The sequence below is a fragment of the Corvus moneduloides genome, chromosome Z (assembly GCF_009650955.1).
Source record: "Corvus moneduloides isolate bCorMon1 chromosome Z, bCorMon1.pri, whole genome shotgun sequence".
Classification (NCBI taxonomy): domain Eukaryota; kingdom Metazoa; phylum Chordata; class Aves; order Passeriformes; family Corvidae; genus Corvus; species Corvus moneduloides.
Window position 1 is genome coordinate 10483846 of NC_045511.1, and position 15089 is coordinate 10498934.

Below are 15089 nucleotides of genomic sequence, written 5' to 3' on the forward strand. Positions count from 1 at the left end.
CACCCATCCGACTGTATTTCTTTTAATCTAGTTTGTTCCTCTTCATGCTACTTTGAAGAACAATAATGCTGCTAATACTCTTGTCCTTACGTAGGTTCAGGTTAATAAAGATGTTGTGGTCTGTCTTAGCTTTGGCCAGGGTGGTTTAGCTTTTATGATACAGATTTTTAATTTTAATTTTTAATTAAATGGTGACAATGAATCAACTTGCTGATTTCCCCGAAATCATATTTAAAGAACACTCGTCTTCTACTCTCTTTCATTTTAACAGTAGACTTTCATCAAAGTGTAGTAGTCTGGATTTTCCCATGTCTCTTATCCTGGTAGATAACATTGACTAGCAGAAACCAACAGCTATGAAGAAAAACACTGATAGCCAGAAAGGTTGATTGCACTTTATTAACTTATTATTAGATGATATTGCAAAACCACTGTTGGGACAGTGTAAGTATAGACTAAAGTCCCTGAGGTTAGCAATTTCTTCTACCTTGTGTTCTGAAAATTTAGGAATAGTAAGAATGGTGTAATGAGTCAGAGCAAAGATGAGCTTGGTTCAACAGTCTAGGAAATTCTCAGATGGATTTTTCTAGCTCACCCCTGGGAAAGGTCAAAGCAGGCAGCCTGCACTGCACTGGCAGGGGTGGAGTACAGCAGCAGCTTGCTACCCTTACAGCCACAGTGCTCAGTTCAGACTGAAACCACACAGTAATTTTTTTAGGGGTTCGGAAGCTTTGAAACAATCCTGAAAGCCAAGTGTGACAGGAGTAACATGGTCCTTACAGACTGAAAATTCATAGGTCAATGAACAGGGCAAAGCTAGTGCAAGGCTGGGGTCTCCTTGAGGTTGTACCTGTTTGTACTACAGCAGGTTTGGCCCACAGCATTTCACGTGTAGCTTCCATGGAGTTGACACCTAATAGCAGAGGAGTTTTTTTCTTAATCCTTAATCCTGCAAGTACTTGTTTCTGAAGTACTCCTACCCTGCAAGTCTGTTGCTGAAGAGCCTCATCAGTGAGGAGGGCTGCGGGGATCTGGCTGTAAGGCAGTACCATCTTGGGGAACTGTGTGGAATACAGCCTATCTTCCCATCTGGCAAAACACTGAACCACACTACAGGTGTGAGGAGGAATACAGGTAAGAGGTGGAATACAGGTGAAGGTGTCTACAGGTGAGAGGAGGAATCCTGCTGAAGTCCAGAGTGCCACACAGGACGGAGCCGACGCCAAGCTGCTGCTCAGGGTGGGGCTTTAACGCACGTTCATCCCCAGCAGCCAGCGGGTAGGGTCAGGTGTTAGTCCTGCAGCTCAGCGCCTGATCTGTGTCTGTGCTCCTGCAGCTCCAAGGAGGAATGGATGTGAAATTTGTCACTCTTTTGGTTGTTCTAGCAGTCACGGTTAGTCAGACGTCTGAGAGTAAGTAAAACTGTACTTCATCTATCTCTATACTTTAATCTTTTCAAGAAAAAAAGACCTGAAGTGTGGCTACACGGAACAGTGTCTGCTTGAGCCTTTGCAGCTCTACACAGGACCAGAAGTGATAACATAAAGGTCTGTGCTGCTTTTCTTCAGAAAGTCAAACCTGGCTGCCTTGACTGCACAGAGCAATTGGCATTTTCAGTGGAGTCAGGGCTTAACCTGAGAATTTTCTCTGTAAACCTGATGTTTCCACAACAGGTGTGGACAGGTTATAATTCTGTGAAGTGGCTAAGCAAGGAAAAGTCATGTGAGTTATTTGTCATAGGAAACGTATCACGAAAATTTTAGCTGCTTAAGGTGTAAGACCTTTAAAGCAGTGATTTCCTGAGGGAACACCTAGTAAAATGTCAGTATTTGTTTAAAGGGATCTCTCAAGTTCAGGTGTAAATTCCTCCTTTACAAGCTTCCCAGAGGAAATATGTTTAGAAAATCACTTGGTCTTTTTCCTTTAAAGTGAAGTTGCCCTGGGTGGCAGAGGTTTCAAAAAACTTTTTATGACAAACTTCAAGTAACTCATTTCTCCCAGCAGAACTTTGCTGTGCATTCAGTGCAGCATGTCTCAAGGATTCAGGAGATCAAATAACACTTGAAAAGCAAACTTAACTTTAAACTTAAAATTTATTAAAAATTTTTGAAAAATAGAACAACTTTAAAAGTTTTCAAAACCAACTAGGCAATGCTGTACTTGAATTCTTAGTTTTTCTTTGTAAGTTTTTACTGTAAAATAAACTGTGTTCACAGAGAAGGTAACTCAGATTCTGGAGGATGATCCTTTCTCAGGCTCTATTGGCTTAAGTAGGATTAGGAATTATGGAATTCTTTGAAGATTTAGACAACACAGGGAAAAAATCTGCCTTAAAATTCTATTCTGTTAAAATGGCCACTGCACCTGCTGGCGTAGGAAGGCTCTGCAAGTGCTTTTGTTCCAGATATATGATCTGGCCAGTCAGCAAGGTCTTGCACAATAGCACTGACACGTACATGCACAGGTCAAAGTAAAGGTTCTCTTAGAATAGCTCTTTCACACTGAACCACCTGACACAGGGGAAATGCCTTTACCACCTAACTTGCCTCATCCAGACATGCTCCATATTTGGCTACAATACTCAAATGGCAGAACCCACAGTAAAAATGAGAAGAACTGCAGGTGGCTAGCTGGGCACAGGCACACCCTACCCTGAGCTGAACCAGATTTGGGCTTAACCCTACCTAGGCTTACGCTTCTTAGGCTCACCATTATGCTTCCATTTATTTCAGGGTGACAGTAGATATACAAGTAAAATTTGGGCTCGTACATGTAAACTTGCAGAAGTTTCCTTTGCTTATGGATGTGAATTAGTAGCTGTTGAGAGAGGCCAGGAAAGCCATCTGTTGGCCAAAATCACACCTAGCCACAGGCTTAAACATGGCCCAGCCAGGCAAGGCCAGAAAACAAGACTGAGGTATTCTGTAGAGTGTGATGGGGATTTCCCCCTCCACAACCTCCACCCCTCTACCCCCATGTCCCAAAATATAATTAAAAAGAAGTTTTTGCAATTTTACTTTAAAAAACCCTGGTAATCTTCCATGATCACATCTCAGTGCCAGGGATTTACAGGGTCCTACACCTGCAGTGAAGGGGGCAGCACTGCATGAAATATGCAGCAGGCTGGACAATGGAGCTTATTCCAAAGATTGTTGGTTTGAATTTCAATTTGAGAAGACAGAGTTCTCTTCTGGAAGCTCCTACATGTATTCATCCTGAAGATATGAAGAGAGAAATACACATACAATAATAACATCCACACCAAATGTTTGATGCTACTGCATAGGAATAACAACTAAATAAGACTGTCTGAGACTTCCCAAAGGAGTTATCTGGAGTTATCCTACTGAAGGTACTCCAGTAATGTTAGTCTGGTCTGTGCAGTGTGGGAGATGGGTTCCCTCTTTTCAAAATGTGTTGCTTTATAGAAACAAACCAGATTTATGTTCACATGACAGCTTCTTTTTGCATCTTAATATGAAAGACATTGTGATGTTTGTTTTTGCTAGGAACACCAGAAATTTCCCCTTCTGTTAAGGTAGTAGATATTACTGGGTTTTTGACTACATTAGTATTACACTCTGTTTTGCCAATTTTCAGCCTGCATTTCCTTGATGCTCTGTAATTCAAGAACCAAGGATGTTGTATGGAGACAGACAGCTTGCAAACTGATCATGATTTGATGGACAAAGACCCATGTGAAAATCCTGACTTGTATGAAATAGACATCTATCCATTTCCAGTCAGCCTTCCAGCTTTGAAAATGTCCATATTAACAGCAGTCCTCATAGCAAAACAGGAAAAGCATCACTGCATAGCTTCATTTGTATTTATTCTTTATATAGCATGCTTTATATATATATATATGTATTATTGTTTATGGTTATATGGTTATAGCTTAGAACCCCTTCTATCTTTTTTTAAACTCTGTCTCCGAACTGTGCTTTAACTGTGTGTATTACCATGTCAAAATAGTAGGATGCATTAGAACATTTTTCAGCATTTGAGTTCGCCTCTCAAATCCAGCTATTAAGCAACCTCCTTAGTTTTTACAGACTATGTCTATGCTGCATTTGCCAAGAATCCTAGCATCCTTCTTTGCTCACCTGTCAACCAGGATCAGAGCCTTCTGCATAATGAAATAGTTATTGGCTTGCTTTAGGTTAAGCTGAAAAAAACCTGCCTTGATGTGCTGAACTCTTAAAATAGCCTCAAGCTTGTTTTAAATGAGAGGAACACTTTCTGATAGCTTAATGAAATGAGTGCTAAATAAGCTGCCTTACAGTAGTTACTATTAAGTGTAGGTGATGTGATAGTAAATTTCCCTCCAAGAGCAGAGCCTGGATTCTATGTTCATAAGCCAACAACATGGGACTAGTGAAACTCATCTGTGGAAATGGCTGTATTGATACCAGAGCATATCACACAATGTTCTGAATAAGCGAGATGTCAATCTGATTAATCAGTGCAAAGTTGTGTGGGTTTTCTTTCCAGATGTACAAAGCCTACTTTGTAACCACAAAAGAATTCCACTAGGAAACACCTAATGCCTGCTGCTAATAGCACAGGTGTGCCAAACTTGTGCAATGTGTGCAGAGGTTCATTCAGGGTGAACTTGAGGCAGGTCTCACATTTCAACATAGAAACATAAAGTGCCTCAGATTTATGGATCTCACCATGGAAGAGAAGCATTCCCTCAGACCACACAATGTGTTGGGAGAACCCAACCTGCTTGATAATGTTATCCATACTTGCCGGGCTCCCTTAGTTTGTGTAAATTCAAGAACTGTCCTGGTAAAAGAACAAATACAGCACAGCCTTTCACTCAGCAGTTCATGGGTTACATGCAGTTCACAAAGGTCAGCCAGGTGCTCTGCCAGCAGTACTGACAGGATGCTGTGTGCTGCCAGCAGGATCCAGGAGGGACCACCAGAAGCCTGGTGAAAACACTGACTGCTGGAGTGAAACTTGTGAAGAGTTGCACAAGTCCTGCCTAAGGCAGTTGGGTTGGGTCTGGAGTGGAGGGAAATGGAGAAAGGAAGGAAAAATGCCTTCTGTACTGTTCTTGCTTAAAGCACAGGGATTTCTTTATCATGTTTAGTCAAAAAGACCAAAATGAAACCAATAGTTAAGAGCAAGTACAGGGGTTGGGGACACAATGGCTCCACCACTCACCATCTATTTCCATGTGGCATCATCTCCTCTTTTTTTCTCTATCTGGCCCTCCTTCATGAGGCAAAGACCTGCCCTGCTGTGTTAAATTCTCTATGGAGGAGGCTGGCAGAACCACTAACTGCCATGTCTTTCCTTACCAGTGCTCTGCCCTCCCCCTGCCCAGTCCCACCTGCCTGAAACTGCAGTCAAGAGCAGTACAAGAGCCCAGCATGCTCCCGCTGTGTGCCACAAGAGGGCTCTTCATCAGGCACGACAGTTCCCCCAAAAGACTTGGCAAATCTTGGAATATCAGCCTGAAACCGAAGAAGGATGGAAAAGTTCTTTGGGGCCCCAGAAGCCGCGCATGCACCAATAATTGTTTTTAGTATTTCTTGCCTGAACCGTAAATGACCAGCCTCCTCTGGCTGATTAACATGTGGCTCCCAAGTTTGAGCATGACAATGAAAAAAATAGAGCGGAAGGGTAAGACAAGTTCCTAGGGAGTAAATTTGGTCAGGAAGCAGACAGGAAATGGAAAAAGAAGTTTAGGCAGTCAAAGAGATTTGATAATGATCCACTAAAATGTAAAGACAGATGTAATGGACAGTACTCATGGAGGTCTTGTTCCAGGAGAGGCTTTGTTTTCACTGTGCTCCATTCCCAAGTATTGCACTTCAGTCATAGAATGGTTTATGTTGGAAGGGGCCTTAAAGATCATTCAGTTCCAACTCCTTCTGTTCTGTGCAAGGACTATTTCTCTGGCTGGTTTTTTGGGGTGTTTTTTGTTTGTTTGTTCGTGTTGGTTTTTGGGGTTTTTTAATGAATGTGCTAAATAACTTTGAAAACAACAGGTCATTCCCTGGAGTTCCCAGGGAAGAAATACCAAAATAGGTAATATCACCTGCTGAAATAACAACAGATAACAACAGAGGAATCCCTTCTGTCCCAAGGTCCACCACTAAGCTTGTCAGTCCTTTCAGCAGCTCCTTTAGCTTTAGGAGTCTCAATGTTACACAACAGGTCTAAATAATTTTTGGGTGAGCTGCTGTGTATTTCTTACTGTGCCACTGAGTGACAGAGATGAATGAAATCAGAAGCACCGCAAAAATCCCATTGACTGATAAATGGCACAAAAAAGGCCATTCCAACATCCATGTGCAAACTCACAGTCCTTTCTTTTTAACCACTGTTTAGATTAACAATTACTAATAACCCTGATCTAATTGCTGAAACCACAAAAGACCATGGCCCTGGGTTGGGCTGAAATGGTTAGCTTTGCTTATTACCTCCTAATTTCTTCCCACTTGCAGGATTAGAATGAAATTATAGTAACAATGGAGCTGCAGGATGGCTCAATGCTCCATGAGAGCAGCATCAGCTCTCCCGGGCTCTGGGGAAATAAAGGAATTCCTTGGCTCACTGCTCTCATTCTTCACACACAGGAAAAAAAATCACTTTTAAAACTGACTTCCATGTAAAAAGGTACCAGTTATCATAAGTGCCTCTGTCAACAGAAGGTTGCTGGTGACACTTTCGTGTTCTCCGACAGAAAGACCCTCATGCCATGCATTCATCTATGATTCACAGATTGTCTATTTTCCATCTTGTAGCTGTGCTTTCATACACATAACAAAAATACAAAAAAAATATTTAAAGGTGACAGCTTCTTTTTCTTCAAAAAACCAGTGCACATCAGAACTCCTCAATGAATACATACCTGTGAAGACAAGAAAGCCTCCCCAGGCACATACCTCTAATAAAAAGTACTAGCAGACTCTCAATCTCCCTAAGAAATTCTCTTGCCTCGTTAGCAAGAACATAAGCACCACTCATTTACATTTTATGCAGAATTTCAGCCTGGTTTCCGTTGAGGCATTCCCCAATTTCACACGAAGCCTGTTGCTTGTGCTTATGCTGCAGGGCACAGCTTTTGCACAGCTGCATGGGTTGGATGTCAGTGGCATCCAATGCTCCAGGTCAAAGATTGACTGAGCAGAGGGTGATTGAATTGCTCTAAAACGGCAACTCTGGTCATGTGAGGGGTGTATGAAGGTGGAGTTCTAAACAAGTTGCTAAAGGATGCAACTCCTGTTGGTTAAGTTTGTTGCAAAAGGGCAGCCAGTCAGCAGTGCCCAGCAAGACACACACAAGCCCAGCTGGATGCATCAGGAGTTTTGCTTTATTCTCCTTGGTTGAGCCTGTGTATATTTTTCCTTACAAAGCTATAAAAGTACATCAATATTAATTTCATAATTTTCAGTTACAAAGTGTACAAATGGCTAACATGGTGCTATATAGTGCATTGTAAAGTGCAATGCTGATAGTTCAGATCTGAGTATCAAAGCAAGTGATGTATAGTATTTAAGTATATAAAGTAGGATGAGGGAAAGATATAGTAGCCAAGCATCAGCAAAACCAATTGAGGAATAGTTCAGGGGACAGCTGGTTCTCCCTAATATCTCTGGTAATACTCAGCCATTCCACAGGAGCTGGTAGTACTGGTCTTGCCAAGTATTTTAGTTTACTAGACCCCAAAGAAGTACAGAACTAGACCTCTCCAAAAAGCACAGCAGGCAAGTTTAAATATAGAGTTTAAAATAGATAGATAGAGTTTAAAATATAATTACTCTTCCTTAAGTTTTTATCTGACAGAATCCTTCTGTCAGGAGCTGGCTGACAATGACAAAAGTTTATAATTTAGTTTTACCAACTCTACCTTGAGGACCCAGAAAAAACCTTAAACTTAGTGATGCTCAATGAGCTGAATTTCCATTTGTGAACATCAATTAACTTGCTTCCTAAGAAGTATGCTGTTGAAGAGAGAAAAACAAAGAACAATGGGGAAATAACAGGTTACATTCAACACTTAATTAGTCCTTCTGCAGCATATGATTATTTATAGCCCTCCTCTCTGGGTTGCTGAGGAGACAACTGCTGGGCCAGCTTCTGCCTTTCCCCCTCCCTTCTGACTGTGAGATCCCAGGGCTTTGTCATCACGCCCACGGCTACAAAATGCCCCTGCAAGCAGCAGTGGGCAACGTTATTGCTCTCCAGCGACTGCAGCTCCATCGCTGGCTGCTCGAGCTCACTCCTACAGCTGTGCCAGCATCTATTATTCCAGCATTCAGCAAGCACTCTTCTAAGGTGCAGAGCACACAATTGTCTTGCTTACAGGAAAATTTTTAAACACACTTCTTGTCTCCTGCTTACTGAAGCTGAAATTGATTCTCTGGCTTTTTTTTCTCGTTCATGACTCTTGTGTTCAAGGCTAAATGATTACCTAGGGAAAGCACGGATAGGAAGAAAAATGAAAACGAATAGGAAGACTCTCTCCCCACTTCTCCCACATTAGTTCAAGGTCGGAGACACAGGGGTCCTTGCTGTGCTCACTTTGAAGCGTGGGTTTAATACTGAGACCTTCATCCTAGATAAATCCCTGAGCAATACAGCTTTGCTTGTCCTTGAACTGATGGAGGAAATCCCTTTTAGAAGATCTATTTCTGTGCTAGCACAGAAGAAAATCAAACCTCAAAATGTTAGTATTTATCTTTAAAAATAAAAGCCCACCTAGATTTATGATCTGCTTTTTAAAGTTCGGTGACATTTTATTTTCAAAATGGTAATAGCAAACAGGAAAAAATCTGCAGGAGATAATTCCATAGTGAAGGCACATTCAATCCTGGGAGTCCTTGGGGTAAAAGAAAACACAAAGCCGAACAAGAACATTAATAATTTCAAAAAGATAACAAAAGATAATGGGCCTGATTTGACCTCAAAAGGCAGAGCTTTTAAACTATACTCCTGACAGTTCCTATGTCATTAATGTTGGTGATCCACAAGTAAAAATAAATCTTTAAAAATTACTTTTATAGAACTGTAACAAACCTTTACAAACACATGCACAAGGAGGGGTAAAGGAAACTGTTATTTAAACAACTAAACCACCAATCTCTCTTGTGGGAGAAACTGAAAAGACAGTATCTCACCACAAAAGCTGTGAAGATAACTAGCCCTTGACAGCACTCCGAATTGCCCTTCCACTCAGGCGTGCAGCATGGGCAGCAAACAAGAGTATGATGTGTGGCTGCAGCTGCACTGAGCTCAGGGACATGTGCAGGGTTGGCCCATGTCACTGCTGTGCTGCAGTTGAGGGATATGGGCTTTTTGGAAGAGCAGGCTGGAAGGCAAGGAGAGGGAGTTGGCCTTTATGCAAGAGGGCAGCAGGAGTGCACTCTGCCTGGGGATGGGGGACGAGCTGAGAGCTTACAGTCAGGATTAGTGGGCAGACCAACAGGAGTGACATGGTAATGTGGGGGTCTGCTATAGACCTCCTGACCAGGAAGAAGAAGCTGCAGCCTTCTTCAAACAGATGGAAAAATCCTCATATTCACAGGCCTTAGTCTTCATGGGGGGACTTTGACTATGCTGAGATCTGCTGCAAGGGCAATACAACAGTGCTCAAACAATCTGTAAGTTCTGATGTGCATTGATGACATCTTCCATGACAAGTAATCCAGGAACTGGCACAGCAAAGCACTCAGCTGGACGAGATACTTGCCAACAGGGCAGACCTAGTCAGGGGCCTGAAATCAGAGGCAGAATTGGCTACAGTGTCCATAAGATGGTGGAGTTTGGGATTCTAGGAGAAGCGAGCAGGGCAAAAAGCAAGATGGATGGCCCTGGATTTAATAAGAGCAGATTTAAAACCTCTTCAGAAGTTTGAAAGAATCCCATGGAATATGATTCTGGATAGAAGAGGGGTCAAGCAGAGCTGGCTGATGTTCAACGGTCAACCCCTCCAAGCATTAGAAAGGTCTGTCCTGACAAACAGAAACCCAAGCAGTGTGTCAGGAGACCTGGCTGGATGTGCTCAGAGCTTTTAACTGCACCAGAATGTAAAAACAATGTGTGGAAAGCAAAAACAAAGGGGTGGAAGCAGTGCCAGGTGACCCAAGTGGAGTAGAGAGTTCTCTGATAATGCAGGAATAAGGTTAGGAAAGATAAAGAAAAAGCTGAGCTGGAGTTGAATCTGTCAAGGGATGTGACATGTGACAAAATATTCCACAAGTACATAAATAACAAAAGAAAGAGGAGTGAATATGAAAACCCACTGCTAAATCAGACAGAGCAACTGGTGACAAATTACATGGATAAGGCTGAGGTACTCAACACCACCTTTGTCTTACTCTTTACCATGAAAACTGGGCTTCAAGAATCCCAGGTTCCTGGGACCAGAGGGAATGTCTGCAGCAAGGGTGATTTGTTGTCAGCAGCAAAGGACCAAACTAGAGACCACTTTTAAAAACTGGACACATATAAGGCCACAGGAGAGATAGGATGGGGCACAACCAGTGCTGAGGAAGCTGGTTGATGTCATTGGGAGGCCACTGTCAGTTACCTCTGAACAGTCATGGCAACTGGGAGAGGTTCTTGAAGATAGAAAGCAATTATTACCCCTATCTTCAAGTAGGGCAAGAAGGAGATCCAGAGAACTATAGGCTGCTCAACCTCATCTCAGTCCCTGGGAAGGTGATGAAGAAAATCCCCTGAGAAAGCCTTTCCCAAGATCTGAAGGACAAGACAGTCATCAGGAGTGGTCAGCATGGATTTATGATGGGGAGATGATGCTTGACCAACGTGGTAGCCATCTCCAGTAACATGACTAGCATATTGGTCAAGATGAGAGAGATGTGTTTCGTGTACCTTGACTTCAGGAAAGTCTTTGATACTGTCTCTTGTAATACCATCATAGACAAGCTGACAAAGTATAGGGTAGACAAGTAAAGATTGAGGCAGATAGAAAACTGAATGAAGGACCAGGTTCAGAGTGTTGTAATTGGTGCCACAAACCCCAGAGGTCAACATGGTCTTCACTAAAGACCTGGATGATGGAACAGAATGTGCCTGTGGCATGTTTGCAGATGATAACAAACTGGGAGCTGTAGCTGATGTACCACATGATTTTGCTGACATAGAAATGGGCAGAGAGGAAGCTCATGAAGTTCAACAAGGGGAAATGCAAAGTCCTGCATCTAGGGAGAAATGATGGGAAGCTGGGGGCTAGTAGGGAACAGAAATAGAAGTCTGATTGGTTTGTCTCTTGTTTCTCAGGAAATTCCTCCAGGGCTTCATAATGAGGGAAGGGGCATGAAGACATGACTTGCTTGGTCACAGAATGGCTGCTTCTCTCATTAAAAGGAGTTAATTAAGCTAACCACATTATCAGGGGCTGGGAGCAAAGCTCAAGCAGGATGCAGAGACCAGATGTCCCTGCTTGAGCAGGGGGCTGGACCAGATGACTTCCAGAGGTGCCTTCCAACCTCAACCCCTCTGTGATTCTGTGCAGTCAAACAATGACTTGTCCCTCTCATATCTGTGTTGTTTCTAACATTGCTATTCCTCTTTTTAGCTTTGTTTCCTGGGGCCTTTGACTGTTGCACGAAAATTTCAGATGAAATTCCGAAAGGAATTCTCAGAAGAGTGGAGAGGTTTGAAATCCAGAAAGCTGATGGCCTGTGTCACCTAGAGGCTGTTATGTAAGAGATATTTTGTGTCCTTCCCTGTGAAAGGGATACTGCAAGTTAAAATCTATTAGGCAGCATTTAAATAAGTAGAATCTTGGAAAGCTAACACAAATTCAAAAACTGACATTGTATGTGATTTAAGAATTGTCCTTCCTTGTGCTCTTTAAACTTGATTGTTAAAATTTAATTCTTTTTTCAGTAATAATACTGAATATTATTCAGCCTTCATTGACACTTGCTTTATTTTTAGGACTGAGAAATTACTCATGCACCTTAAGATTTATCTGCTTTTTCCAATTATTTATCCCCTAAAAACCTTGCCTAAACTCATTAAATCAGCTTTACTTTCGCAAATAAGCTATTTCTATTTTTTTTTTTTTTCTGGTACAATGTCACACTGTTTGGATTAAATTGGTACATTTTCTAGACTTTTGCATGATAATCATGACAGTCAATAATTATACAGTGGTCTGCTTATTTATTGGCCATAGAAATGTACTGCTTTGCACCGTGGATCTTTTTGCACTGAAGTAGTAAAGCTTTTTTTCAGATTTTGGAATGTAAGTTTAATAATGTAAAACTTAGATCCTAACATATTTGAAACCAGAAGAAAAAGTGAATAAATACAGTATAAAATATAATTTAAGATGAACCAAGTCCAACTTTGTGGTCTTCATAGGTGAGTGATAAGTATGATGATTTTTAAAAGCTGGGATTTTTACTTTTTTTCTTTGAAACTGACAACCATTTTTTTCTCTGTCAGTCTCCACATAAAAGGCAAAAAGTTCTGTGTGAATCCATGGAATAGAAAAGTCAAAAAAATGATGAAGAAGATGAAGCACAAGATTCACAGGCTCAAATCTCATTTTAGAAAGCAGAGAAGAATCAGAATTACCAAACAGAAAGAATGGAAACAGTAGCAAGATGAAGCAAGCCCCATGATGAAGATACTGTGGCATAGGGCACTGCAAGCAAGGATACCATATTTTACCAGTGATGGATGATTGTTGCATTAAAATAACTTTTCAAATCTCTATGTGCCAGAGAAAGCAGAGGCAGAAAACATCACTTGTACTCAGAATGATGCTGATCAGATTATCAGACAAATGACAAGGTGTTCCTGGTAATGTCTTGTAGCAAGTGCTCACTGTACCTCCTGGATCTTTTGGCAGACTTAAATCTTCCTCTTTCTCACCCTGCCTTCATCGCAACCTCCCCTGTGATTTCTGTTTTAACATACTGTTCCTTCACATTCCTCCATTTGTTTCCAGTCCTATCCTTGGTCCTTATTCTTCCCTGTCTGCAATCATCTTCATGCTGTTGCCTGTTTCGTTTATATTCTTCCAGTCATTAATCTTTCTTTTTTCTTCATCTTACCTAGTTTTACAAACACAATTTCAGACAGTTACAGTTTAAGTTTGCCAAAAACATGTCTTTTACCTATTCCAAACAATCTCTGCTCCCAGCTGTTACTATTATGAAATGTAATTTCAGTGATAATATCCAAGCCTGTCCATAGGACTCAAAGTGTGGCATTCAGAGCTATGCAATAAAGATCATCCTATTGCTTTTGTTTGTTCAGTTCCCTACTCAGATCCTTCAGATGGGTCCTTCTTACTCTCTTTGCTGAATTTCTCATAATTAGGACTGAAGTTTACGTGTGTCCCTCAAGGCCTTTTTTGAAGACTAGCAGTGATGACAGCTTGGCCACTCCATAGCCTCTCTTCCACTGCACAGCACTGCCTTCTCCTGTGTGGCACAGTCCTGATTTCCTCCCTGCTTCCTGGAAACTTCCAAGTAATTTAGTGTTTTCACAAAGACATCTCATCAACAGCACCTCTCCTCACAGACACGTACACAGAAACCAGCAAATGAGGACGGAGAAGAGAGGTTTTTAAAAGAGTAAGTGCCATAGAATGCATACATCTAGTGAGCCAAAAATACTTATAGCAGCACAATTCCGTTCTTTCTCCTCTTCCCCCAGCAATTACTGTTTTTTTTCAATCACTGCATCTGACTTAAGTGAATTCCTCTGAGTTGCCTCTTGTGTTTGTTTTGAAATTTTTATGTAAATCTACATCCTGAAAGCATGGGAGAAAGCAAGGCCAATGATAGGGGATAGAAGCAGCTGCTGGTATGTTCCCTAAATAAGAAAGAAGATGAAAAACCGAAGCAAGGTCACTAGAGATAAGCACCATACTTTACAGATGCAAATCTGGTGAGAGAAACTTGACTCCCTCCAAAACAGATAAGAGAAACCATTACTGCTCTTAGGAGCCAACAGCCTTTGGACAGGGATGAGGCAACTAATATAACTCTTCTTCCAGATTCTAGGGAATATTTTGTACAGCACATACAATGGCATAGCTCCATCCTCTGCCTGCTGCAACTGTATCCAGGAAGCCTGCTGCTGGGACCAGGAGCTGGGGCTGCCGTCTCTGACTCTGAGCCTCACAGAGGCTCTTCCTCCCAAGGCTGTGCTCAGCACTCTGCTGAGGCAGAGGATGTGACCCTGGCTGATGCAAGCTGAAACAGCACACGGTTTCCACCATTTCATTTGCACTGCCTGGACACCACATGGATAATTAGCTAATGGGTATTACACAGAATCCAACCCCCCTGGGCCTAGGTCAGCAGAGCACCAGGAATGCTAAATTGCAGAAGCTCTTTACAATATGGCAGCAGCAGTTTACTGTTTCTGGCAGTTCTATTTTCTTCCTCATGTTCTGCTCTGCATTCCAGATTTTACCTGCTTCCTTCCCTCAGATTTCTGGGTGGGTTTATGATGGCATCTGAGCTCCTCAGACTTGTGCCATCAATGCAACCAGTGATCTTTTGAGTGTATAGTGTACCCAACATACTGACTAAAGCATGGACTGTATCCCAATTTCCATGGCCCTTCTATGAGAGAGAGCATTTCACAGGATTAGAGCCTGGAACAACCTTTCCAGAGAAGGGATGGGAAGGGAAAGGGAAAGAGAAAGGGAAAGGGAAAGGGAAAGGGAAAGGGAAAGGGTCCATGCTGGTTTAGGTACAGGCTGCTGGGAAGCTCCATGCACTCTTGGCTTGCAGACCTGTCCTCTGACAGCTGTAGGTTCACAGCACAGCTGCAGTTCTCTCTTCTGTTTGTAAAGCAGTACAGATACTGGTGATGACTTGTTTTTGTACTGTCAGCTTCCCTGGCCTCCTCATCTTTGATTCTTATCAGTTCAGCAATTCCTGCTTCATATTTGAAATTAAAGACCCAACCAAACCTGCAACTCAAATGTTATTGAAATACTTGCATTTACTGGACCTTTGATATTTTTGTTTACATCTTTGAGTTCTTCAGTGTGATGTCTTCTATCAGGTTCTCCTGGAATCAGTAGATCAAACTGAGAGATTATGAGATTACAAAGTTCACTCCCTCCT

At 41.9% G+C, this 15089-nt stretch overlaps 1 protein-coding gene across 1 annotated transcript; it reads left to right on the forward strand.

Moving 5' to 3' along the window:
* The first annotated feature begins 961 nt into the window (after nt 1-961).
* On the forward strand, nt 962-13250 carry CCL28 (C-C motif chemokine ligand 28). Its single transcript, XM_032097433.1, has 3 exons — nt 962-1412; nt 11564-11690; nt 12442-13250. The coding sequence occupies exons 1-3, from the start codon at nt 1349-1351 to the stop codon at nt 12596-12598; spliced, it is 348 nt and encodes a 115-aa protein (XP_031953324.1). The 5' UTR covers nt 962-1348; the 3' UTR covers nt 12599-13250.
* The last annotated feature ends 1839 nt before the right edge of the window (nt 13251-15089 follow it).